The sequence below is a fragment of the Podarcis melisellensis genome, assembly GCF_964234715.1.
Source record: "Podarcis melisellensis genome assembly, chromosome: 13".
NCBI classification, from domain to species: domain Eukaryota; kingdom Metazoa; phylum Chordata; class Lepidosauria; order Squamata; family Lacertidae; genus Podarcis; species Podarcis melisellensis.
Window position 1 is genome coordinate 13,837,495 of NC_138545.1, and position 27,803 is coordinate 13,865,297.

Below are 27,803 nucleotides of genomic sequence, written 5' to 3' on the forward strand. Positions count from 1 at the left end.
TTTCTTGAACTATCCCATCCCTGATATAGTCTATAACGTGAAACCTTGGAAATATGCTTATGGCTTGTCCAAGATGGCATGTTGGGCCAATCTCCAAGGCCTGGTAGAACAGAGGTTTCCCACTACAGATCTGTAGTATGCAAAGTGAGAGTTTAACACAATTTAATGTATTGAAACCCATAGTTATACTCCATTCCAAGATATGTACCAAGCTCATTTGAATCTAAAGAGAATTCCCAACATAGGAAATTCCCCTCACATAAAATGTGTGTACTTTTAGCTTGGCGAGGTAAGAATAAGTAGATGTGCATTCAATGCATTCTATACAAGCTGTTAAACTAATGTAAAGCAGCATTCATGTATCCTGGGTGGAATACAAAGAAAAATGCATAACTTCACTTATAGAAATACTGTCACATTTTTGAACAATATTATTTCAATGAAAGGTTGGAGAATGTCTTCCACAGCTGATTCTACATATATTTGCACAGTGACATGAACTTAATCTTACTGGGTAAACTTTGAGGCAAGTATGTCATAGGCCAGATTCCTGATGATGAGAGAATGGCACAAGGCACATATGCAGAATTTCATACCGTTCTTGATTTTGTCACAATGAATAAGCAGCAGAACATCAGTAGAAAGCAGGGCCAGAATAGAAGCACTCAGCTCTTTTCTTGACATCATACGCCTCCCGCCTACTTCTGTGTGCACAGTACACTCTGCTAATTGCATGCCCTGGCTTCTGAAGTCCGGGCCACTGATTTATGTCAGAGCATGGGCTGATGGAAGGAGATGTCCAAGCTGGGCTTGCCAGCTGGCCTCCCAGCCCCTCTACATGTCGACAGGTATGTGATGCTCTTTGTAAGTCTGTGCTTCTCCTTGTAGTAAGGTTGATACCACTAATTCTATTTGTCTTGAAGATGCAAAAGAACAAAAGTGGGGAGGAAAGAGTGGTAGGAAGACTGCCATGACTGAGGTATGTTTTGAGTAAACAACCACAGCTGGCTGCACCTTGTTATCGTGCTTATTAGGCATATTTTCTAAGCCTGCATCACATTTGCAAACTCAAATTAGGAGTGGATATAAATTGATGTTCAGATGTAATCACAGTTTTTCAAATCTAACCCAAATCACTCTCTCTCATATCCTTTAATATTTTTGAAATATTATTTAGCTCATATATGGCTCTGCTCCAGTCATTAATAAAAAAGCTGAAGGGATTTTCTTCTACCAAATGTTCCCAAATGTGAACCACCTATACAAAGGGATTCTCCACTTACTGTTGCATTTCGCATGGACATGGATTGGGATGCTGTCTCAGGATGATGACACTATAGAGAAGTTTAAAGAGGACATGTTCCCATTGTTTTCCAAAAGGGGCATCTGCTTTGACTTCATAGAGAAATTCCCCAAACAAACTTCTTCCAGTGATTTTGGTGACATGCTAGAAGAGGGCTTGAAATCTATCAAAGTTGTTATGGAAAGCACTGCCAAAGTTGTGGTTGTATATGGAGAAATTCAGAGTATAATGGCAATGAGATCAATGCACCAGCTTTTACACTTTGCAAATATATCAATGAACATCCAGACAAAAGTCTGGATTATGACAGCTCAGATGGATTTCACATCATTTCCGTTCCAAAGAAGTTCAGACATAAATTTCCTCCATGGTGCTGTATCTCTTGCAATTCACTCAAAGGAGGTGTCAGGATTCCATAAATTTATTCAGCATAGGAACCCTTACTCAGAAAACAATGATGGTTTCATAAAGGACTTCTGGGAGGAATCATTCAGCTGTACATACCCCAATTCTTTTGTAGACAAGATGAACAAGAAAGTCTGCACTGGGGAGGAGAAGCTAGAGACCCTTCCCTCATCTGTTTTTGAAATGTCTATGACAGGAAATAGCTACAGCATCTACAATGCGGTCTATGCAGTGGCACATGCATTCAGTACAAGGCATTCATCTCAAGTCAAACACAGAGCAATGGCAGATGGAGTAAGCCTGGACCTACAACCATGGCAGGTAATGTCCTGCTCACACTTTTAAAGATTGAGGTATACTCCCATATTTGTAGGTGCAAAAACTTCCCATTGCATGCATCTCCATCCAAGACCTTTAGCAACTATTCATTGATTTTATGGCAATTTCTACTCTATGGTAGAAAAAGGGAGGAAAGACCTGATGTGAGAGCTAGGAAAAAGTATCATTTCCTTTCTCCAGTTCATTTTGGGTTTTATATTATAAAAAAATAATGTGGGGGGGGGGGCAGCTCTGGTTTAGGGTGACCTAAGCTTAAGCTTGAGCTCTGGCTCTGGCTCTGGAGTGGTTGGCTATCGGACGGTGTAGGGTCTATCGGGCAATTGCCCTAAAAAAGTTCAACAACTCTTTCATCCAAATTTTTACCTCTTGAAATGTGGCATAAGGAATCAAGTGGTGGAATGGGAAAGGGGAAGAGAGGAGAGAGAAAGGAAATGGGCAGCTTCTGACTAGGCACTGGGCCTTGGAGTTTGAAGAAGCCATTCCAGATTAGCCTAGAATGGTGGTTGTGCTGGGGGTGGATGTGTTTAAACTGTCTCTTCAAGCCTAAAAGCCAAGACAAACTCAAAGCTTCCTCTCCTCATTTTAGTCAGCCCCCTTTTATTTCATTGATTATGGGGTAAGTGGGTAGGTGTGGATTCTTCCATTTTTTTTCTAGAGGAGGGATTACTGGAAACACAAAGGTGAAAGCACATTTTCATGGATGCCAAAGTTTCTCCACTGTGCTGTATTTGGAACAAGGGAGCAGGTGGGGCTGTCATCTAAACCACGGGTTTTCTTGAGTTTGCCAATTGTAAGGACAGCAGTTTGAATCCATGTAATGGGTGAGCTCCTGTTCCTCAGTCCCAGCTCCTGCCAACCTAGCAGTTCAAAAGCATAACAGCGCAAGTAAATAAATAGGTACTGCTGTGGCAGGAAGGTAAACAGTGTTTCCATGTGTCCTATCACTCATCACCGTGTCCTGTTGTGCCAGAAGCACGTTAATCATGCTGGCCATGACCCAAAAAGCTGTTTGTGGACAAAGACCGGCTCCCTTGGCCTGAAGCGAGATGAGCGCCGCACCACATAGTCAAGTTTTACTTAATCATCCAGGTGTCCTTTACCTTTACCTTTACCTTTACCGTTACCTTTACCTTTACTTAGAAGGGTATATGTCAAGCACTATCTCAGGGGCATTGTGGTGGAGGAAACACATCTCCTGACATTTTAGGTCATTTACTATCATTTCTACTAGGATTCCTTTCAAGGAAACATAATCCAAAATCTTCATGTCTGATAGATTATAACCTTGATGTGCATTTGCGTCCTTTGCAACTTTTAAGTACAGCCTTCTATTTTCCCCCCTCATAAATTAGCTCCATCATGTTCTCAGAAGTATTTCTTTTAACAACAGTGTGGATGAAACAGTTTCCTTTGATCAACATGGGGAAATAATTGCTGGATTTGATATTATAAACTGGATCACATTTCCAAACCACTCCTTCCTCAGGGTCAAAGTTGGAAAGATTGACCCAATGGTTTACCAGGACAATGTCCTCATCATTAATGAGGATGTCATCGTATGGCCCAACCAGTTTAAACAGGTAGTGACTGTGCACATTTTGGGATCTATTGAATAATTTCCTCAGTGTTTAAAAAGTCACATTGCCTCCAGATTTTGAAGTGGATGTTAGAATGCTAAAGACAAATGTATGGAGTTCAAACAACACTGTCATAATGTGTATTTTGTCTCATGTTTTCTTGATGTGGGTAAAGGACTCCAGTTATAGGGACGTTCACCACATAAATATGATGCACACTCAAGAATTCATTATATTTCCTTATGACAGTATCAACCCAAATAAAAGCCCCACAACTTATTTTTGGATTTTTAAAAAAACTATTTTATCATTTACTAACAGATGTGTCCCATTTCCATATGCAATGATCACTGAAGTTCAGGTTATAGAAGAGCTAAAAAAGAAGGGAAGGCATTTTGCTGCTATGATTGCTTTCCATGTCCAGAAGGGAAGATATCAAACCAGAAAGGTAATGAATGTCATATGTAGATGTGTTCTGTTTAACAGTTGCCATCTATGCCCCACAGAGAAACTTACGGTCTTCAAATAAAAACATCTTGAAGGTCCCAGGCCACAGAGAAGTTAGGCTGGCCTCAACTAGAGCCAGGGCTTTTTCGGCTGTGGCTCCGATCTGGTGGAACGCTCTGTCACTAGAGACTAGGGCCCTGCGGGACTTGACATCTTTCCGCAGGGGCTGCAAGACAGAGCTGTTCCACCAGGCCTTTGGCCAGGGCACAGCCTGACTCCCTCCCTCGGCAATCTTCGTGGAGCTCTGGCACAATGGTTGCCAGTGGCCTGATTTGAATCAATTTTATAATGAATGATTTTAGAGTGTTGTTTGTACTGTACTTTTGTACTGTTTTATTTTTGTTAGCCGCCCTGAGCCCGGCTTTGGCTGGGGAGGGCGGGATATAAATAAAATTTATTATTATTATTATTATTATTATTATTATTATTATTATTATTATTATTTAACAGATGGATACCATTTATTTTATAAATAGATAAAATAGATTTATTTTATAAATAGATTTATTTATAAATAAATCCAGCTTGCTCCCATCAGCCTTTTAAATGCTTAAACTAATTGCTCTAACATTCGAAATTGTGAAATGTTAGCATCCACAAAGCATATGTAAATAGTTAATGGCAAGAACTGTTGAACTCTGTGGTGTCATACACTCTGTGGCAGTTATGGCAGTTAGTTGAACAGTCTTAACAGTTAGAACAGGAGGTTTGTTGTGTGCTGCTCCTGTCTGCCTAAGAGATATCTGAAGAAGTGTGCATGCACACAAAAGCTTATACCCTGAACTAACTTAGTTGGTTTCTAAGCTGCTACTGGACAATTTTCTTATTATCTTATTTTACATAGATCAAACTGTTACAGTCTGTAACAGTTTAATCTATGTAAAAGCTATTAGCAATTTAAGTATCACCTACCTGCATTGAACATAATAATCTGCAACTGCAAGAATACTAAGTCAAAGTTATTTGTTCTTTAAACTTTAAACAGAGAGTGTCTTGTGTAGTTACTATAGGAGGGAAAATAGAAATAATAAAAGGGTCAAACGATCCAGGGCTGTCTTCCACATATTTCACATGAGGTAACTTGGGTGGCTGAACAAAATACAGTCATACCTTGAGTTGAATGTGCTTCGGGTTGAGCGCATTCTAGTTGCGCTCCACTGCAACCCGGAGGTAATGGATCGTGTTACTTCCGGGTTTCGCTGCTCCCACATGCACAGACGCTAAAAATTACGTCACGTGTATGCACGGAAGTGGCGAAACGCGACCCATGCACACACAGATGCGCCGTCGCATCTCGCGTACTATTTGGCATGCGAATGGGGCTCCGGAACAGATCCCATTCACATTACGAGGTACCACTGTATAGGAAAAATTCATAGGGCATAAGAATATTAGTGGGTTGGAATAGCTGAAACAAAAAGACTATGTAAGCCCCAGCCCCAAACACACAAATCAATAGACATAGAGGCCTCTGATATCTTCAGCCGCTAGCAGGATGGCTGAGATTTGTTTATATTTCTGGATTTGCTTGGAACACATGAGAAAGCAGGCCGCTAATGCCACTGAACTCAGATTATGCAGGAGGTAGAACTTCCTATTATTCTTACTGCAAAATCAACTTTTGATATTTCAAGTTCACTACCCTTATTCAGGAACAGAAAACCATATTTAGATAGCCTTTTATGTTTATTTTTCATATTTGATTTCAGACATGGATGATTGTTTTCAATGTTCAGAAGATCAGTATCCAAATATTGGCCAAGATATATGTCTTCCAAAAGAAATAAGCTTCCTGACTTACAATGAGCCTCTGGGGATCAGTTTCGTCACACTTGCTCTTTTATTGACCTTCACTACAACTTTGGTGCTTAGGATCTTCATCAAGCACAAAGAAACTCCCATAGTCAAAGCCAACAATCGGAGCCTCACCTATGTTCTCCTACTAGCCCTCGTTCTCTCCTTCCTTTGTCCTTTACTATTCATTGGCCAGCCCACAAAAATAACCTGTCTCCTTCAACAAACTGCTTTTGCAGTGATCTTCTCAGTAGCAGTGTCTTGCATCTTAGCAAAAACAACTATAGTGCTTCTAGCTTTCATGGCTACCAAGCCAGGCTCCAGAATGAGGAGATGGGTGGGGAAACATCTGGCCATCTCCATTGTTCTTTTCAGTTTCCTCATTCAAATGATGATGTGTAGTGCCTGGCTGATAGTTGCTCCCCCACTCCCTGATTTAGACAAGCACTCAATGACTAAAGAAATTGTACTGGAATGTAATGAAGGATCAGTCACCATGTTCTACTGTGCCCTAGGCTTCATGGGAATGCTGGCCATGGTCAGTTTCACTGTGGCTTTCCTAGCAAGGAAGTTACCAGACAGTTTTAATGAAGCCAAGTTCATCACCTTCAGCATGTTGGTCTTTTGCAGTGTGTGGCTGTCCTTTGTTCCTACCTACCTGAGTACCAAGGGAAAGTACATGGTGGCTGTGGAGATCTTTTCTATTATGGCCTCTAGTTTTGGGTTACTAGGCTGTATCTTCTTCCCTAAATGTTATATCATTTTGGTAAGGCCAGAGTTAAACAGCAGGGGACAGCTTACAATAAGAAAGAAATAAACCATGAACAAGTGTATTTGATGTAGCATATAATAGCTGGACTGAATCCCCATGTATTCATTTTGCCTCAATCCAACAAAACTCTCCCCAAATTCCCATAGAGCAGTCCATGTAGCTGTTCTCCCTGGACTTTCCTCTTACACAGTACCATTATTAAGGGAAGCAGTGGCTCATGTAACCTAGACTCATAGAGCTGGAAGGGACCCCAATTCCAAGATGATGATTACATATTTTGAAAATTCAGTTGGTTACAAGGTCTTCTGTAATGTGCTTCTAACTTCTAACTTCATCAATGCACCACTGGTCTTTTATTATCTAATGAAAGGGTAATAAAAATAACAGTTCTGAATAGGTGACAAACACATTTTCTTCAGCAATTCCAGAGGGAATTCTTAGCATTGGGTGAATAACTACATCCCTGCTTGATAATTAACAGGGCTATAATTTGAGTCTGATTTTGGATACTCCCAGATTGCGTCATTTTGGGAAAATAAACTACCATTTAAATGAGACATTTTTCATCTTGGAGAAGAGAAAATATGGTTTCTGCATAGAACAAACAGTTGCCGTCATACTAAGAATGGTGGTCTTAGTGTTATTGTTGCTGGAACTGCTTTCTTACAATGTATGTCAGGCTCAAATAGCAAAATGCAAGCTCCAAAGTCCACACCGTCCACTTCACACGTATCATCAGCCAGGAGATTTCCTCATTGGTGGCATTGTTTCCCATGGTGGCTTCATCTCCTCTCCAGCAACATTCACTGAGGAACCCCCACCAGCGCTGCCTGAAGAGCTTGTGTAAGTACTAAGCCACTCATTTATTACAGCACAGGAATGATCAAACCTAGAGATGCAGCCTCAGAATAATGGCTGTGGCTACAAACTTATCCCCATTTACCCTGGGACATATGCTGATGTAAAAATGCATAGGAATCTCTTGTGAATTAAGAGAATACTATAGAATCTCCCATTTCTTGATAGGGAAATGAATATAAATGTATTGAAATGTGTATATATTTGTAATTCTGAGGTAGCCCTTTTGAAAAGCCATTTTTGATAGAATTTTTCTGAACAGGAGTGTTAGTGAGAATGAATTAAAAAAAAACTGTTCTGAACCTGAATGCTCATATTGTTTCATTTTCTGATCTTAGGCTAATATTTGTTTCAAAATGATGGTATATATTATGAAACATAGAATTCTGTGAATCACAAATGAGTTTCAGCAGGGACAAATGTCAGGTTCTGCACTTAGGCAAGAATTACCAGCTGCACAAAGCTAAGACAGGGAACACCCGGCATGGCAGTAGTACATGTGAAAAGGTGTCTGCATCAACAGAGGTATAGTGCCCCAATCAAAAGAAGTAATAGAGCAGCTCTATTCTGCCATGCTCAGACCACACCCAGTGTACTGTGCTCAGTTGTGTACAGCACTATTTAAGAAGGAAACTGACAAGCTGCAACATGTGCAGAGAAGGATGACACATATGGTCAAGGGTCTGGAAGCCAAAATTATGAGGGGGTTGGGTATGTTTAGCTATGAAAATAGAAGACTGATGGGATGTAGGATAGCTATTTTCAATTATCTCAAGGGCTGTCACCAGGAAGATGGTGCAAGCTTGTTTTCTCTTGCTCCAGAGGGAAGGACCCAAACCAATGGATTCAAGTTGCAAGAGAGGAGATTCTGTCTAAACATCAGGAAGAACTGGCTGATTATACAGTAAGAACTGTTCAGCAGTGGAATGGACAGGGAGTTAACTCCACTGAATTCGATATGAATAACTACAGTGTTGATATGTAAAAAGATATATCTGTTCCTTCTATTGCCATTTGCAACTCTCATTCTAGGGTGGTGCCTAAGGTTTACCAGCACATCGTGGCCTTGGCATTTGCAGTCAAGGAGATCAATGAAGACCCTCACATCTTACCCAATATCACCTTGGGCCTCCACTTATATGACAGCTATATCAATGCAAGGAGCACATATCTCGCAACACTGCTGCTTTTATCCAGGATGGAGAAATTTGTTCCTAACTATATATGTGATGTTGAAAATAATCTGGCAGGGGTCATTGGGGGACTTGATTCTGAAATCTCCTTTTATGTGGCAACTGTTTTGGATATCTATAAGATTCCACAGGTAGGACGCCTATGTACAATACCTAAATTAGCTTGCATAGATAAAGAGGATGATTTCACAGCACCTGTTCAGGGTGTATTACCAGTTCAGGGCGAGGATGAAATTGTTTTTGTTTGTTTTGTTTGTTTTTTGTGGAAGCAGAATCAGTTCTTTGGAAAGTAAAGGTGGTACAGAATTAAAATAAAATAAAATTACCTGAATAAGGGGAAAGAAAGGCTGCAATACCAGAAAAAATATGTGGTACCCCCAATCTCTTACACACACAACAAGGACATCCCAGAGGCCACTAGTGGGAGAGTGGGCTTCTCCCTCACCAGCCATGGCTCCACACACAATATGTGTATGTTTAGGGGAAGAGCACTTTCAAATTAAACACACTCTGAAGGTATGACAAATTGCAGATATAATCCAGTTATGCAGGAAAACAATAATGGTGCTGAGCTGCTGGTTCCAAAGTGAAATAAATGTTCATAAATGATGTCTGAGAAGTCTCAAAAAAAAGAAGAGGGAGAAATGGCAGTTCTGCTGTGTCTTGGGGTATGTGCATCATGAATACGAAAGAAGTTCCAGAGAAGGAATGTGTATCCGACCCAAGTTGCAATTCTGACATGGCTACAGTAAATAATGTCTAATGCAGTGTTAGGCAATCCTCTGTTTAGGGCATGGTGCGTCCCTCCAATCATTTTTGTCCATCATACAAGATGCTGCCAAATTTTGCAAGTATGCATAAGTTTAAAAAAAAAGAAAAAGAAAAGAAATGTTTAACAAACAGAAATGGGAGATGTCCCCAATTTTCAGGCCATCTGTGTGTGTATTTTTGTATGAATGAGAGAGGGCGTGCAACCCATGATGGGAGGCAAAGGGCATATCTGACTAACAGGATTCGCCACATGATGTATATGAATAGTTTGAAAGAACGCTACAAATATTACTTGGTCTCTTCTCTTCCTCCATTTACTTTTTAGCTCATTTATGGCTCTGCTCCAGTGATGAATGATAAAAGCCCAGGGCTTCCCTTCTATCAGATGGCAGCCTCAGAAGCCCTTCAGTATGAGGGAATTCTCTCTTTGCTTCTGCATTTCAGGTGGACGTGGATTGGAGTCATTGCAACAGACAATGAGAATGGAGAAAGATTTGTGCAAACTATTTCCCCAATGTTTACTAAGAGTGGTGTCTGTTTTGCATTCCTAGGAAGGATGCCCAATTTTAGTTTTATTTCTGAAGTTGCTGACATGCTACGTCAGGGGGCAATAATAAACGAGAAAATTTTTAGCAGCAAAGCTAACGTAGTGATTGCCTCTGGAGAATCTTATTCCATGGCATCTTTAAGATTGCTTTCATACTTTTCAGATCATGATGACATGACAAAGAATGTAGAAAGTAAAGTATGGATAATAACAGCACAGGTTGAGTTCGCTTCATTTGTCTTTCAAAGGAACTGGGATTCAGGAGTATTCAATGGTGCTATATCCTTTGAAATTCACTTCAGAAACCCACCAGGATTTCACCAGTATGTTTTGTACAGAAACCCTTCCAGCACAGATGGGGACGGTTTTATCAGGGACTTCTGGCAACAGACCTTTGAATGTGTATTCCCAGATATCGCTGCAGACAAGGTGGAGGGGAATATTTGCACCGGAGAAGAGAAGCTGGAAAGCCTTCCCGGATCACTTTTTGAAATGAGCATGACAGGCCACAGCTACAGCATCCACAGTGCTGTCTACACCATGGCCCATGCTTTACATACCATGTCCACATCCAGACTCAGACATAGAAGAATGGCGTACGGACAGAGAGGGAAGAATCTGAATCAACAGTTTTGGCAGGTTATGGCAAAGCCCTGTTACTTTCTGACACTGTATGGGTTCAAACATTTGCGCAGGTGTATTAGGAAGAAAACCCAGAACTGAATTTATAATTCTGCAGACAGAGTAGGAGGTGGCACTGATATGATAGTATCCTAGATGATTCCCCACATATTCTGCTGCTTGCAAATGACAGTAGGCCCTATAGGAAAGGGAAATGATATTCATGTCCTTCCTTGAGCAGGTAGGTAAAGGTACCCCTGCCCGTACAGGCCAGTCATGTCCGACTCTAGGGTTGTGCACCCATCTCACTTAAGAGGCCGGGGGCCAGCGCTGTCTGGAGACACTTCCAGGTCACGTGGCCAGCATGACGAAGCTGCTCTGGCAAGCCAGCAGCAGCGCAGCACACAGAAACGCCGTTTACCTTCCTGCTATAAAGCGGTACCTATTTATCTACATGTACTTAGAGGTGCTTTCGAACTGCTAGGTGGGCAGGAGCTGGGACCGAAAGACAGGAGCTCACCCCGCCATGGGGATTCGAACCGCCAACCATACGATCAGCAAGTCCTAGGCACTGAGGTTTTACCCACAGTGCCACCCGCGTCCCCATATTTGAGGTACTGCCCCATATTTGAGCAGAAAGCATTTGTATGAGGGAAGCTTTGCAGACCAATGATATGCCATTCCATTCAAAGATCAGTTTCAGATCATCTCCGTTGCCGAACGTTTCAGCTCTGAAACGTCGAAAACCGGGAAGTAAGTGTTCCGGTTTTCAAACTCTAATTGAAAGAGCCAATATGAAGCAACGCCTTGGAAATCAAATGTTTTGGAAGTTGAAAGTCCTTCCAGAATGGATTACATTTGAATTCCAAGGTTTGACTGTACTGTCCTGTGTTTGAAGAGAAAGCATTTGTATGAGGGAAGCCTTACAGCCCAGTGAGGTGCTGCTGCATTCATATATAGGAAGCTGTGGTAACGGTTAAGAGAGATGATCAGCATTCCCTCTATCCCATCCCAACCAAATTCTTCCTTAGAGCAGGTGGTCGCACACCACTGCCATGTCTTCTGAGATGTTCAGCGATGGGGAAGAGGAGGAGGAGAGAAACCTCGCTACTCACACATATTTAACTTTTCCAAACAATTGTCTTTTCTGCTTTCAATCTAGCTCCATCACTTTCTGAGAAGCATCTCATTTAACAATACGGCAGGAGATGTGGTCTTCATCAACGAGAATGGAGAGGCAACATCTAGCTTGGATATTGTCAATTGGATTATATTCGCCAACCAAAGTTTGCACAGAGTGAGAGTTGGGAGGATAGATCCACAGGCTCCTCCAAACCTATCATTACTCCTTGATGAAGATGCCATCACATGGCACAATTGGTTTAACCAGGTAGGGTTGCATTGTTTGCTAATTCAAAAGAGATTCAGTATTGAATAAGCAATCATTATCCACCTACAAGTCTACTCACTGTCTTTTGAGCTGCAAGTTGATGAGTGGTGTATGGCCAAAGCATTCAGGTACTAGATTATGAACCAAAAGCTTACTGGAAGAAGTCACACATGGATTAAAGGCAAATATTTTATTAAGGGGATTACAAAACAATATCCCAGCCATTCAGATACCCCACTACAAGATACATCTTCATCTGAATGTGGGTAATTAGGTTCAGGTCAAATATTAGTTTTCATATGAAAAGGCCTGGATACAGGAGGGAAGGTTTTATTTCAGTCAAATAGAGTCTCTGAGTACATTTCCCCAGTGCTAAAGGGTTTGTGTGCTGAAAGACCATGAAGCTATGAAGTGGATTTCTGCAAGACCATTATGCTGTTGAAGCAACCTTACATCAAACAGTGCAGAAAAGTGGTAACTCGGACTGATTAAATGGATTATTATTTTCCAGTGGAAGACTTCAACCATAATCCTAAGTAGAAAAAGAAAACTATTGTAAAATAAACCAAAGAAATTGGGATTTCTTTAAACTTATTAAATACTGGTTTTTACCTGAGTGAAATATGATGTACAAATTGATAACCCCCAGGATTTTGTCTTTCTTGCAAGAAAGGTGAGGAAATGAAGTGGGTGGGGAAAGGAGGCATAATAATACCAGAGAAAGAAACTGAGGACAGCAGCAGATGCAGCAGACTTCTTCTAAGGGGGGCACTGGAAGAGGTGGAAGCAGAAGTGGTGAAGATTGAGAGAGAGAAGGAGGGAAAGAAGAAGAAAGGTATGAAGAGCAAGAGACAGAGCATTAGGAATGGATGCATCAATCTTTTAAAAAGAGTGATCTCAAAACATGTTTTCAAAGGTATATATTGTTCTTACCATGCTGAGAATTGTGTTGCAGCATTCCAAGGAGTGTCATGGGCACTAGATAGCTGCATTCCAATTCATGTATTTGTCCAGAATATTTTTGTATTGGAATTCACAAATACCGCATTTCTCAAAATAATAATACCCACCAATCTGGATGGGTTTTCCCAGCCGCTCTGGATGTCTTATTTGGAATTCTTCCCCAGGCAGCATCTGATGGGTCCAAGTATAGGTATAGCCACCGGCACCAAAAACAGTTCTAGAGCTGTCTACCTAGTGGAGAGCATACTCAACATTAACAATTATAACAAAATTAATAGGGAAACTAGAGTAACTTCAAACTGTACCTTAATGGATAAAGCAATCTTTGCAGAACAGATGGGGCACTACACATCCCAGAGCAATATAGATGGAATATCACATAATTCCAAACATTGCTAGTAATAATAATAAGAATAATAAGAATAATAAGAAAAGGAGCAATGGCCCATATTGCTGATATGCTGTGTCAGTTTAGTAACATAGAGAAAGAACCAAGAACATAAAGAATTCCAAACTCATTGTTCTCTTGCTGATCCTTCTGCTCTTTCATTTACGAAATAGACTCGGCCTCTTTCTCTCTGTACTGAGCGTTGTCTTCCAGGATCCAGCAAGAAAGTAAAGGAGGGACAGCCACCTTGCTGCTACGATTGCATCCCATGTGCTGAGGGGAAGATTGCAAACCAGTATGGTAAGAGAAATAAATAGTTTCAATAGATCCAGACTCAGTACTTCAGATTGAAAGGTGTTGTAATGATGGCTGAGTTAAAGGTTCAAAAGAGGTGTTGATTCGGCCTTTTTGTGATCACTGCCCTTCAGATAGTCTAAATATGCTAATCAAATGAGAATGACTATGCATTGAGAGTACTTGGGTGGTATGTGGTTCAACTCATATCAAGAGGCGGCTTGTCACTGCACCAAGGCTACTGGAATGATGCATTCCAATTTCATGAGCAGCAATAGCCCTGGCTGTGCCATTTACATACCACATAGCTCTGAACTGATTGAATTCAACAGTACCACATTACAGACAGAGTTCAACATGTGTTTTGATTTAAACAGAGCTTCGTTTCTTCTCAGACAGAAAGTAAACATTTCAGCAAGCTAATATGATATGAGCTAATTTCTTTATTTCCCCCCAGATATGAATGACTGTAACAAATGCCCAGACAAAGACTATCCAAGCAAGAACCGGGATGCATGTCTACCCAAGGATATAAGCTTCTTGTCTTATGAAGAACCTTTGGGCATAAGTTTAGCCTGCTGCTCTCTTTCCCTTTCCCTGATCACAGCTCTGGTACTAGGTACATTTATAAAACACCACGATACACCCATTGTCATTGCAAACAACCGAAACCTCACCTACACTCTCCTCATCTCTCTCCTGCTCTGTTTCCTTTGTGCTTTGCTATTCATTGGCCGACCTGACAAGGTGACGTGCCTCCTCCGGCAAACAGCTTTTGGCATCATCTTCTCAACTGCTGTTTCTTGTGTCCTGGCAAAAACCTTCACGGTGGTTTTGGCCTTCATGGCTACAAAACCAGAATCCAGGATGAGGAAATGGGTGGGGAAAGGACTAGGCCACTCCATTCTCCTTTTCTGCTCCATAATCCAAGTAGAAATATGTACTGTGTGGCTGGCAACCTCTCCCCCATACCCAGATGTGGACATGCACTCAATGACAGAAGAAATTATACTAGAATGTAATGAAGGGTCTGTAACAATGTTTTACTGTGTCCTCATCTACATGAGCTGCCTGGCAACTGTAAGTTTTGTTGTGGCTTTCCTCGCCAGGAAGTTACCAGACAGTTTCAACGAAGCCAAGTTTATCACTTTCAGCATGTTGGTCTTCTGCAGTGTTTGGCTGTCCTTTATTCCCTCCTACCTGAGCACCAAGGGGAAATATATGGTAGCTGTGGAGATCTTCTCCATCTTAGCCTCCAGTATTGGGTTGCTGGTTTGCATCTTTTCCCCAAAATGTTACATAATCATTCTGAGGCCTGAGATGAACAATAGGGAACAGCTAATAAGGAAGAAAAATTAAAGAAATAAGAAACCTGTCCTTTGCTTTAATTTGTGCTTTTCTTTGTGTGTACAGTAGAATATTTCTTCTTCTTCTTCTTCTTCTTCTTCTTCTTCTTCTTCTTCTTCTTCTTCTGTTGTGAAAGTGTTGCCAATAAATTGAAAGTAACTTTTCCACTTCATGATTCCACTGTGTGAAATAGATGTGTTTAATTTTGTTAAGAGTTAACACTGTGAAAATCTTAAGGTGGAGAAGGCAGATTTAATCAATTTTTATTCACCATTTTATACATCTCAGCACTGATGTCGGCAGATGAATGGGGGGTAGGGTCTGACTACGAGAATGAGAGAACACAGGCACAGTCAGAGTGGGCAAATTTAGAACCCCACCCCCACCCCCGCGTTGCACTGTTAAAGCAACAGACACAGGAAACGAGCAATCTGGGAACGAAGGAGGAGATTACCTTGAGCGTGTTGCTAGGCAACCAGAGGGAAGGCAGTGAACGGCGTATACTTCGTTAGATAGTGCAGATGAAGTCTGTCCTACTTCTCTTTGAAGCAGACAAGAGGAAAGGGTTAAGAGTCATCAGAAGGACAGGCGGGGAAGGACCGGATATTGCCGGGCTCCGTGTTGCTTGTGAGGCGGGGACTCAGATTGAGCACCTCACAGCCAAGAAATGGCAGGCTTTTGCCGCTCTCTGAATATTAATTGTAAATAAACATACCATAAATCTGCAGAGTCTAATTACTTCTTATTGGAGCTTGCTGCCTGCCTGAGATCATTACATCTGAGCTCTTTCTGTTGCTCATCCAGTAATTGCTGCATGATACCAACACTCAATGGAGTGTTCAACATTTTTGCCACCCTAACAGTCTCTGCCTTGAACACTTGTGTCGCTCTTCTTAGAGAGGAGCACATTCGCCCTGTGGAATGCTCTACCATCAGATGTCAAAGAAATAAACAACTATCTGACTTTTAGAAGACACCTGAAGGCAGCCCTGTTTAGGGAAACTGTTAATATTTGATGAATTATTGTATTTTGCTGGAAGCCGCCGAAAGTGGCTGGGACAACCCAGTCAGATGGGTGGAGTATTTTGAATTATTTTGAGTTTTGCGTAAGGAATTAAGTGGTGGAATGGGAAAGGGAAAGAGAAGAGAGAGAAAGGAAATGGGCAGCTTCTGACTAGGCACTGGGCCTTGATGTTTGAAGAAGCCATCCACATTAACCTAGAATAGTGGTTGTGCTGTGGGTAGATGTGTTTAAACTATCTCTTCAAGCCTAAAAACCAGGACAAACTCAAAGCTTCCTCACCTCAAGGGCAGAAATTACTGGAAATACAGAGGCAAAAGCACATTTTCATAGATGCCAAAGTTTCTCCACTGTGCTATACTTGGAACAAGGGAGTGGGTGGGGCTGTTGTCTAAACCACCGGTTCTCTTGGGTTTGCCAATTGTAAGGACAGCAGTTTAAATCCGTGTAATGGGTGAGCTCCTGTTCCTCAGTCCCAGCTCCTGCCAACCTAGCAGTTCAAAAGCATACCAGCACAAGTAGAACAGCATTTCCATGACCCCTATCACTCATCCCAGCATCCAGTTGTGCCAGAAGCACTTTAGTCATGCTGGCCATGACCCAAAAAGCTGTCTGTGGACAAACACCGGCTCCCTCGGCCTGAATCAAGATGAGTGCCGCACCACATAGTCAAGTTTTACTTAACCATCCAGGTGTCCTTTACCTTTGCCTTTACTTGGAAGAGCATATGTCAAAATCAAGCACTATCTCAGGGGCATTGTGGGAAAGGATAGGTGGGGTATAAATAAGTTGTTGTTGTTTCCCACAGTTTCCCACAGATTTTGGTTTCATTTTGCAGCCAGAACTTCCACAAAAGGGACAAAGAGTTAAAAGTAATATAAAATGAAAATTCTTAACAATTTAATTTCAATTAGCAGACAAATCACATCAGTTGTAATTTGTCGCAGTCTCAAAAGAAAATTAAAGAATGCAGATTTAGCTGACCAATGCTCTGTTAATCTTTGGGGCTATTACATGGCGTTTGGGCACAATGGAGGATCCACGCACTACATCATTCACCCCATTTGAAAATCCATAACTCCCTTGATTTTAATGGGCCTTCTCTGGTTATGACTTGGATTAGACATCAACGTTTCAGAAACATGTGAGTATAATTAATCATTTTTATTGATTTAAAGTCCTTCTGTTTCCTATTTTCTTTCTAAAATCTAGTGGTACATGAAAGACAAGAAAAGAAGAAGGGACTTAGAAAAGGCTTTGGCTGAGATAAACATGTTTGCCTTAAAATATTACACAGAATCTGTAATTCAAAGCAAGTGATTACCTCTCCTGTAATTATTCAGAATTACATCTTCTCCCCTTCCCTAGGGACCTCCTCTGCCCACATGAAAAACAATGAAACTAAGACTGGAAGGTCTTATTAATAACTATGAACTATACAGAGTTGGGTCTATAGACATACGGAGATTGATCAGTCTGACTTTGAATCAGCTGTGTGAGTGACCATTCGAGTTAGCCTTTGCTGCTCAGGATATCAGGAATGGCAGTAACAGATGATGTGAACTTGTGCCTAAATGAAGAATCCCTTTCAAGATGGTAGTGTTTCGGTTGCTAGTGCTCTTACTGTTGGTGCAGGGGATGTGCACATTGCTGCATATTTCTCAATGTTCCATCAGAGAACCTGTCCCTGTTCTTCACAAATATTATCAGTCAGGAGATCTCATCATTGCCGGCATTATTTCTCAGATCTACATATTTTCAGATACCTTAACCTTTGAAAAACACCCATCTCAGGAATTTTCAGATGACCATATGTGAGTAGCTGGATTTGGAGGGAGGCGGGGACATAGTATCTCATAAATAAATTTACAGCCAACCCAGCATGCCTGTTGGGATTTGCCTTCACCTGGATTTGCCTCCAATGGAATGAGAAATAGTTGGACCTCATTTCTTAACATCCACCACATTTGATCTTACATTTATACAGGCAGGAATGTGATACCTACACCCATTCTCTGGAGGTTATGTAAACACAAAATGGCAATAAACAGTGTATTGGGAAAGACAATATTTGTGCTCTCTCTCCATTTCGCTTTGTAAAATACATTTATTTGCTGTGAAATGAAGGTATACCCTGACTAATTGGCATTGCTTACTCAAATTCATGAAGGAATAAATCAGATTTTATCTTGCAAGATTTACTGTATTTCACAGAACACAGCAGTCAAAACTGCTAAACCATTGGCCAAGTTCAACCATTATTATTTTTTAGCCTTCTCCCTTTACTAAAGCCTAAGCAGTTGATTAAGAAAGCACGTACACTGCTGGGGATAATAATCATTTGAAGAATAGACAGCGAGTGATTTTCCTACACATAGCAATGCTGGCTTGGTCACACATTAGTCTATACAGGTCAGTCAAAAAATTTAAATTCATATTTTGATTTACCCATTTCAAATACTCATTTTTCTATTACAAGCTTTATTTAATTTTTAAAAACATTTACCAAGGATAAATATTGGCTTCCAGAACAAATGCTTATACAGATGTTGAGTCTTGCACGCAGACATCCACATGGCATCAAAACAGGCTTGAAACATAATTTACATTAGAAAGTAAACACACCCACAGGGTATACTTAAAACTAGAGGATGAAGATAATTTCTCCAAAGTGGCTGCTGTGAGCCTACATAATTTTTAACCCATTCTTAGAAAAACCCAAACAAAAATGCTACATTGGTATTTGCTTATTAGGCTGTGTATTCTGTGGGAATGAAGAACATGCAAACTACAAGTAACTTTTGACAGGCAGATATTAAACAAACAAAACACCTCATCCAGATTCCCTAGAGGCCAGAATAAATAAAAACACCTTATTGAATTATGTCTTCTATACACTAAGAGACTCTCTAAGAAGTCCTGGAAGTTGAGATGGTTTTAAGAGACATCATAGATTCATGAGCCAGTTTACTTTTACAAGCCTGTGAAAAGTTAGATTACAACCTGTTTTTGTACAATATCTGAACTGGATACTGAACTGAAAAGTAATCAATGTTACGATCTGAAGCAGATGAACCTTGATGCAGCATGTAACTCTCAATACAGGGTGCTGACTCACCTCTACCAGCACATCCTGGCCTTGGCATTTGCTGTAAAGGAGATCAATGAAACTCCCCAGATCTTGCCCAACGTCACCCTGGGCTTCCACATTTATAACAGCCATTTCAGTGCAAGCTGGACCTATGAAGCCTCAATGGAGCTTCTCTCAAGAAGGGCCAAGGCCATCCCTAACTATAAATGTGATGCTGCGAGCACTCCAGCAGCAGTCATTGGGGGACCTAACTCTAATGTCTGTCTTCACATGACACCCATCCTGTCTACCTACAAGATACCGCAAGTAAGATCTAAATACATTCACACCTGAATTTCACTGAATTCACGCTTTCAGAAGCAATACATGCAATGCAGCCATTCTTTGAAAGTCCCACTTCTCTTGATTTTGCAAAGCAGTTCTCCAGTCAAATAATGTGTCCAAAAAAGCACTGATTAAGGTAAAGTGTGCATAAAAAAAATCACATTTGTAAAAAATATCCTTCAAATGCATTGTATTCATGAAATTGCTTTGCAGAAATGTGCATGTTAGGTAAAATTTACATCCAGGTTTTGTATTTTAGGAGAAATTTAATCCTGCATCTGTAGGATCTACTTAACCAGCATGGTCCCTGTCAGAAATGAAAAGAATAGGGAGACTAGCATGATGGTATCATGGTATCATCTACTCATCACTGGAGAATTCACTCCTGCAGAGTTCAGGGGTCTGCTAAGCAACTAGTTCTGAGATTTTGAATCACTTGAGTTTGCACTGAAATAGTGATTGCAATATTTTTTAAAAAAAATTAATGCTGTCATTATTGTGAGCAGTTTTGAGGTCAGTTTTGTTGTTTGGAAAGCAAATGTAAATATTACTTAGAAATCACAACTCAAATAAAATATGTTCCCTCCAGGGAATGTACTGGCAAAAAAGTATCCTACAGGATTGAATCTACTCATCTCTGCAGTATTATGGTAGTGGTTCAGCCATACGTTTATGTTATATTGCCTCCCACTGATAGAAGCGATTGGCCTTCATTCACATTAATGCCTCCGAATATAAACATTGAAGGATGGATTGGGTTTCTGATGATGTTTGAGTATAATCACCACAATATGGCAAGCCTCTCACTAAAAATTCACAGAGAACACAAATACACACAAGCAAATGTTTTATATTGATAATAACTTTTCCTCTCTCACTTCTTTTTTAAAACCTTTAGGTCATATATGGTTCTTCACCAGTCATGAATAAACAATCTCAAGGAGTTTTCTTCCACCAGATGTTTCCAAATGGGGACCATCAATATAGAGGAATCATCAAGTTACTGCTGCATTTCCAGTGGACGTGGATTGGAGTGGTTTCTGAGGCTGATGAAAATACAGAAGGTTTTATAGAGAATGTACTTCCACTGTTTTCCCAGAGTGGCATTTGCTTTGACTTCATAGAAACTTTACCTAAGCTAACATCTTCCAGTGGTGTCACAGACATGGTGGGGGAGGGCTTTCACGGTGTCAGTGTTATTATGGAGAGCACTACCAATGTTGTGGTTGTACATGGAGAAATTCAGACGATGATGGTAATGAAAATGATTCCCCAGGTTGTAAACTTTGAGCATATACCAATAAGAACCAAGGGTAAAGTCTGGTTCCTGACAGCCCAGATGGATATCACATCATTTCCATTCCAAAGAAATTGGGACATAAGTTTCCTTCATGGTTCTCTTTCCCTTGCCATTCACTCAGTGAATCTGTTAGCTTTCCAGAAGTTCCTTCAGATCAAGAACCCAACCACAGAAAAAGAAGATGGTTTTGTCAAGGACTTCTGGGAAGAGTCATTTAACTGTTCATTCTCCAGTTCTGTTTCAGATAATATAGGTAGGCAAATTTGCACTGCGGAGGAAAAGATGGAGGCACTTCCTGTGTCTGTTTTTGAAATGAGAATGACTGCCCATAGCTACAATATCTACAATGCAGTCTATGCCGTGGCACATGCTTTGCACATCAGACATTCATCCCAATTCAAGAATAGGGGAATGGCAGTGGAAGTAAGATGGGAGCTTGCAAATCAACAACCATGGCAGGTAATGTCCTGAAGATACTTCCATATATTTGGGGGTGGGGAAATGGGCAAGCTCTCTCAACCTTCTCTGGGATGAACAAGTTGTTGGACTTTTATTGTTTTATTCATCTAAATAATTTAGGTCTGATTGTGTATTGCAATTCACTCTGGGATTTAATAGCGTAGAGTGAGTAAAAAAAAAAGATTTTGTTTTTTAAAAAACAAATAACCACATTGGGGTTAGGATATCAAAAATTTCTTAAGCATTTCTGTCATTGCATAGAAACCTGTCTTATATCAAGTACAGACCACTGGTCCATGTAGATCAGTATTATCTACACTGACTGACAGAAACTCCCCAGGATTTCAGGCAAAAACCTTTCCCAGGCCTACTTGGAGATGCCTGGGATTGAACCTGGAACCTTCTGCATTCAAGCATGTAAAGGTAAAGGTACCCCTGCCTGTATGGGCCAGTCGTGACCGACTCTAGGGTTGCACGCTCATCTCGCTCAAGAGGCCGGGAGCCGGCGCCATCCGAAGACACTTCCAGGCCACATGGCCAGCGTGACGAAGCTGCAACTGGCGAGCCAGCACCAGTGCCGCACACGGAAACGCCATTTACCTTCCCACTATAAAGCGGTACCTATTTATCTACTTGCACTTAGGGGTGCTTTTGAACTGCTAGGTGGGCAGGAGCTGGGACCAAACGACGGGAGCTCACCCCGCCGTGGGGATTCGAACCGCCGACCTTACGATCAGCAAGTCCTAGGCACTGAGGTTTTACCCACAGCACCACCCGCGCTGTACTCTACCGCTAAACCAAAGCCCTTCCACAGCTGCCTTAATGGAAAAAGCAGAGGAGGGTATAACTCTTTATTTTCTTGGTAGTTTTGCCCATACTAGAAACAGCAACAGGACTGCCATCAGTAGCATTGCCAGCCATGATATCTCACCTCATAATAGTTGCATCCATACCACAGACTTAAATCATGGACACTGCAGTCTAAAGGTGGTAGAGGTATTTTGATAGAAAGACCTAAAGCTCTCTTGATAAGCCTACAATGTGCAAGGTTCTTTAGTGTAAGCCAAAACAGTGGAAGTTAAAGTAGTGGTGCAGTTGTGGCCAATATTCCATGATGTAGGATTTTATGTGACCTTTTCCTGCTTCTAACATTAGCTTGCACAAAGCTTTCAAGAGATCGTAATCCCAAGCCTTCCTGTTGCATATATTTTCACCACATTGTATGATAGCATAGTTTGAACTTTTATATGTATCTTCCTTCTTATTTTCATTATTTAGCTCCATCACATTCTCAGAAGTATTTCATTTAACAACAGTGCAGGAGAAAAGGTGCATTTTGACCCAAATGGTGAATTAATTGCTGGCTTTGACATTATAAACTGGCTCACATTTCCAAATCAGTCCTTTCTTAGAGTCAAAATTGGGAAGATAGACTCCCTGGGTACCCAGCAGAAATCATTCACCATTCATGAGGATGCCATTGTATGGCCCAACCAATTTAACCAGGTGGGTTCTCTGCATTATTCAGGATTCATTCCATCACTTGACCAATGATCAGGAGGAAGATAGTTCCCTATGTGGCTGTTTCTCAATATTCTGTAAATATAGTGAGCCCTATTCAAACTACAGCTTTCAATCTGAACATTCATGTTGTAGTTACATACTAATGTGCCACATAATGTTCATTCTGCACTTTCAAGAAATCATTCATTCAGAGTGGTAGCACTCTGAAACTCCTTTACCATTATATTAGGCATCTTCTTTCACTGTTATTTGGGGGTTGGTTGGTTGGTTGGTTGGCTAAAACCCATTTTTCATTTGTGAAACCTACTCAGCAATGCCAGTGATGGCAGGACAAGTAAGTACCATTATATCTCCACATCAACCATTACCACCATCTGGTACAAGAACTGATGTGATTGATAAACACACACACACACACACACACACACACACACGTGTGTGTGTGTGTGTGTGTGTGTGTGTGTGTGTGTGTGTTATGGTGGAGGATCTAAAAGCCCACTGCATTTGCAATACTCTCTAGTGTTCATGATATTACCTAAAACATTATATTCTGCCATTTTTTAACAGACCCAGCCCATTTCTATATGTAATGATCATTGCCATTCAGGTTATAGTCGGACAAAGAAGGAAGGGAAGCCATTTTGTTGCTATGATTGCTTCCCATGTACAGAAGAAAAGATTTCCAACCAGAAAGGTAAGAAAGGTTAAAACATGTTATATATTGGCGTATGTATTCCACCTATTTCATAGTTGATTTTGATCTGGTTATGTACATCAATGTGTCTGGTTTTTTTTTTACATTGATTTCCTTGATGTTCAAAACATTGCCCCAATTCACTTGATTAGAAATATATTATAATTTAATTACAAACCTGTTTTTTTATACACTGCTGTATCACTATTTAGTTATGTTTTGAGAGATACATTTGAATACATAGGAATTCATGTAAACAATGAATCTTCATCTAAATCTGATCCATTGGCAATTGACTGAAACAAATACTATAGCCTCAGTGGAGAGAAGCGAAGTAATGTTAAGTGGCACTGTGTAATATCTAGGAAGAAAAGACAAGTTAACAATGTGGCTATCTTTACCCACAGGAAATGGTCACCAGACCTAGATTTTTTGTGAAACTACCGTTATTAGCTACATGGTGAGGCTGTTGAAAATGAGTTTCTTAATTTTCCCGAATGGGTGAGATGGTAGTGACCAAACAGGGGCAGTGAGATTAAAATGTGTTTGGGAAAGTGTATTTTAAAACATCAGCAGAACGATGATTATATTTCAGCTTATTAAAGTGTGGACATTTTAATAACAAAAAGAAGTCAACAACATTAGTTCTGTAGTAATAAATTATGGGTTAAGCACCTGTAGAAAATGTTTTCCATTGTTTTGGGGGTTAATGTGATCCCAAGTCTCCTAGGGTATAGAGAGATACAAGAAAGTCACTCAGAGCTGCTAATGAGTCTTGAATTCTTTTTATCTGTACACGTTCTCATCTCAGCTAAAGCACCAAGCACCAGGCCCAGGAAACAGAGCCTTTCTATCTTCTGCTTAAACCATGAGCCAGAACTTTCTTGTCAAAATCTTTCTTCTGTTCCATTCCACAGCTGATCACCTTTACCATTCGCATAGATTCACCGTTAAAATGAGCTGAGTAACAGCTGCAGATTCAGAAAGTGTGGAACCACCAATTCTAGTCTGCTAAGATTTAATTTGATTCCAACTACTGAAATAGTCTACAAAGCACACAGTTATTTCCATTATTTCCACAGATAAGACATTGAGTCAGGAATGGTCAGGTGTGGGGGATGCAGGGTGGGGGCGGTGGGGCCTAGTCTGTGTGGGCCAACAGACACTTTGATGAGTCAAGTAGAAAAGTAGAATATAAAGCAAAAGGACTGGGGAAACCTTCCCTCTTACCACCACTAACACTTAAGAGTGTACAATTAATATGTTTTCTTTATTTCTTTTCCCAGACATGGATGACTGTGTTCAATGTCCCGAAGATCAGTACCCAAACATTGGCCAGGATATATGTCTTCCAAAAGATATAAGCTTCCTGTCTTACGATGAACCTCTGGGGATCAGTTAGGTCACTTTTGCTCTTTTATTGACTTTCATTACAGCTTTGGTGCTTAGGATCTTCATCAAGCACAAAGAGACTCCCATAGTCAAAGCCAACAATCGGACCCTCACCTACGTTCTCCTCATAGCCCTCATTCTCTCCTTCCTCTGTCCTTTGCTATTCATTGGCCAGCCCACAAAAATAACCTGTCTCCTTCAACAAACTGCTTTTGCAGTGATCTTCTCAGTAGCAGTGTCTTGTATCTTAGCAAAAACAACTATAGTGGTTCTAGCTTTCATGGCTACCAAGCCAGGCTCCAGAATGAGGAGATGGGTGGAGGGAAATCTGGCCATCTCCATTGTTCTTTTCAGTTTCCTCATTCAAGTGATGATGTGTAGTGCCTGGCTGATAGTTGCTCCCCCACTCCCTGATTTAGACAAGCACTCGGTGACTAAAGAAATTGTACTTCAATGCAGTGAAGGATCAGTCACCATGTTCTACTGTGTCCTAGGCTTCATGGGAATGCTGGCCCTTGTCAGTTTCACTGTGGCTTTCCTAGCTAGGAAGTTACCAGACAGTTTTAATGAAGCCAAGTTTATCACCTTCAGCATGTTGGTCTTTTGTAGTGTATGGCTGTCCTTTGTTCCGACCTACTTAAGTACCAAAGGAAAGTACATGGTGGCTGTGGAGATCTTTTCTATTTTGGCCTCTAGTTTTGGGTTACTGGGCTGCATCTTCTTCCCCAAATGTTATATCATTTTGGTGAGGCCAGAGTTAAACAGTAGGGGACAGCTTATTATAAGAAAGAATTAAAGCATGAACAAGTCTTTTTGATGTAGCAAATCATAGCTGGATTAAATCTCCTTGTATTCATTTCATCTTCTTCTCAGAATGCCTGAACCCAACAAAACTGTCCCCCAAAGCCAATACAGCAGCCTATGTAGCTTTTCTGCCCACAAAGTACTCTGATTAAGGGAAACAGTGTCATACGACTTCTGGTCTGGTGGTTGCCAAGATGTGTTTAGTCCTCTTATGCTATGGTCACTTCCAGATTATTCTGAGAATGACCAAAAGGGTCAATTTCTTATTTGGGAGACTGTTAATCCATTAGTTCATAGATGAGGTCCCTGTTGCTGCTGGAATCCTCCACCCTATCTAGCACACAAAACATTGAGCAATGAATGGTGAATCAGAAGGTCAGCTGTGCTTGAAAAAAATTCCAGGATGTTTTAAATAATAAAATCTCAGAAAGTATTTGCAGCAATTCCCCACTAGCATGGGCTAGTGGAATGAGGAGCTTGATCCTAGTGCCAGTACCATGCCAACCCCACCTTTCACAGTAGTCAGTAAAGAGTTGGACTGATTTCATCCAACCCCAGTATCTGTCTTATTTTCACCACTTTCACTGCACCAGAGAATGTGTCTGCCTGGGCAATTTTATTTGATTCATTAATCGGGTCCAAATCTCATTTCTTTGGCCACATTGACTGTAATGGGGAATCTAAAAATAAAAATTCATTTCTGCATAACTGGATGGAATTTGCAGGGAAGCAAGCTTTCAGTCAGGCTAAACCCTAACCTGAGTTTTGGTGTGCTATAGCTAACCCTCCATCCCAATCCCCTTATAGCTCCACTTTTATGCTTATCTTGCCCAATACCATTTCCGGGGAAACCAATTCAGTAACTAATTGAGGTTTTGTTAGAGACTAGACTGAAGAGGAATGGTGGAGACCATCCTCCCCTCCTCCTGAATCTTCCTGAGAAGAGGAGGGCAGTATAGATTTACAACAGTAGTTTGCAGAAGGTCATAGTACAGAGGCCGCAGAGGGGAGAAGCTGGAAAATATTGGGAGAGCAGCAGGAGGAAGCAGAAGTACCAGAGGAGAGACAGCTGACAGACTCACTGTCTTTAGAAAGAATTCCTGACCCCCCTCCCTCCCAGGACCCAGCAGACATTGAGAATAGGAGAACAGAAAGCACAGAGACAGAAAGAACATATCAGCCGACACAGGGGTGACATATAATACGAGAGATGGAGGGGGTGGGACTTTACTTAGAGCAACACCATTACTGAAATAGAGGTGCCTTTACTAAGCCTTCCGCTGTGAATATTGAATAAAAGACTTGTTAAGAGCTCTTCTTGTTTATCTGCTTCTTGGCTGCCACCATGGGAGGGATCGGATTCCCTGAAGCTTGACAGGTTTGGACGGAGGCAATCCTTTGTGGCCCTGTTAATCAGAAATCAAGTATCTCAGTGAGACTTTAACATGGAGACTGGGTGGGCAGCTCACAAGGGGCAAAAAGTAAACTGTATTCATTCGTCCCCCGTACTTAATTTATTTCCTGCCTGAAATGAAGGTGCTGGTTTTGACCTTCAAAGGGACAAGGTTCAAATGCATATGTGGAAGGTCATTCTTGTTCAAGTGAAGCACCTTGTCAACATCATGCCTCCACAACTGGAATTAATCTACCCAATGGTACATTTGATACTTCCATGAATCAGATGCTGTATTATTTCATTGAAACCCGAGTTAATCAGCAAAGTGCCAACTATTACTATTACTACTACTAATACTAAAAATATGATACAATACTAACCACACATACCTGGGAGTCACCCCCACTTAATTCAGTAGCGCTTACTTCTACATAGACATGGTTTGGATTCACAGTTAATATCACGAACCATACAACATCACATACAATGCAGCACTCTCTGTTACAGATCTTGCAGGCTCTATTCCTATCTCCATTCCCCTATCAAATGAGGGATCTAGGATGGAGCACTGTTGTGAAAAATCCCACCAACAGTTTCATAGGTTTCATTCATAAAACCTCACCACTGTTTGATTGTTTTGAACACAGTTAGAACTGTCCATTTTTTTCTTTGAGGCTTTTTGAAGACAATGCCTCTTGAACTGCTGAAGTTCTATAACCTTCCCTGATA

General features: G+C 40.9%; 2 protein-coding genes across 16 annotated transcripts; both read left to right on the forward strand.

Annotated features, from left to right (window-relative positions):
• The first annotated feature begins 412 nt into the window (after window positions 1–412).
• LOC309354496 (vomeronasal type-2 receptor 26-like) lies at window positions 413–15,244 on the forward strand. Of its 15 annotated transcripts, XM_081884660.1 has the most exons (8): window positions 413–848; window positions 1,824–2,029; window positions 3,534–3,627; window positions 3,946–4,072; window positions 9,845–10,705; window positions 11,850–12,077; window positions 13,602–13,728; window positions 14,180–15,244. In XM_081884660.1, exons 2-8 carry the CDS (start codon window positions 2,023–2,025, stop codon window positions 15,079–15,081), a joined length of 2,346 nt encoding a protein of 781 aa, XP_081740786.1. In that variant the 5' UTR covers window positions 413–848; window positions 1,824–2,022; the 3' UTR covers window positions 15,082–15,244. The 15 variants fall into 15 exon arrangements, with proteins under 15 accessions (XP_081740786.1, XP_081740785.1, XP_081740790.1 ...); XM_081884659.1 differs by lacking the exons at window positions 413–848; window positions 1,824–2,029 and adding an exon at window positions 2,075–2,792; XM_081884664.1 differs by lacking the exons at window positions 413–848; window positions 1,824–2,029 and adding an exon at window positions 2,075–2,671.
• Window positions 15,245–20,692: 5,448 nt separating this feature from the next.
• Window positions 20,693–26,074, forward strand: LOC309354512 (vomeronasal type-2 receptor 26-like). Its single transcript, XM_081884684.1, has 4 exons — window positions 20,693–21,264; window positions 22,543–22,770; window positions 23,356–23,482; window positions 24,769–26,074. Exons 1-4 carry the CDS (start codon window positions 20,707–20,709, stop codon window positions 24,882–24,884), a joined length of 1,029 nt encoding a protein of 342 aa, XP_081740810.1. The 5' UTR covers window positions 20,693–20,706; the 3' UTR covers window positions 24,885–26,074.
• Window positions 26,075–27,803: the final 1,729 nt, after the last annotated feature.

Bases quoted from the DNA above. Each gene is read 5' to 3' on its own strand.
- LOC309354512 (XM_081884684.1), top strand. From the start codon at position 20,707: ATGGAGAGCACTACCAATGTTGTGGTTGTACATGGAGAAATTCAGACG. The intron at 21,265-22,542 runs GTAATGTCCTGA...TTCATTATTTAG, and splicing joins CAAATCAACAACCATGGCAG to CTCCATCACATTCTCAGAAG. The intron at 22,771-23,355 runs GTGGGTTCTCTG...ATTTTTTAACAG, and splicing joins GGCCCAACCAATTTAACCAG to ACCCAGCCCATTTCTATATG.
- LOC309354496 (XM_081884652.1), top strand. From the start codon at position 7,323: ATGGTGGTCTTAGTGTTATTGTTGCTGGAACTGCTTTCTTACAATGTA. The intron at 8,460-9,844 runs GTAAGAACTGTT...TTTACTTTTTAG, and splicing joins AAGAACTGGCTGATTATACA to CTCATTTATGGCTCTGCTCC. The intron at 12,078-13,601 runs GTAGGGTTGCAT...TTTACGAAATAG, and splicing joins GGCACAATTGGTTTAACCAG to ACTCGGCCTCTTTCTCTCTG.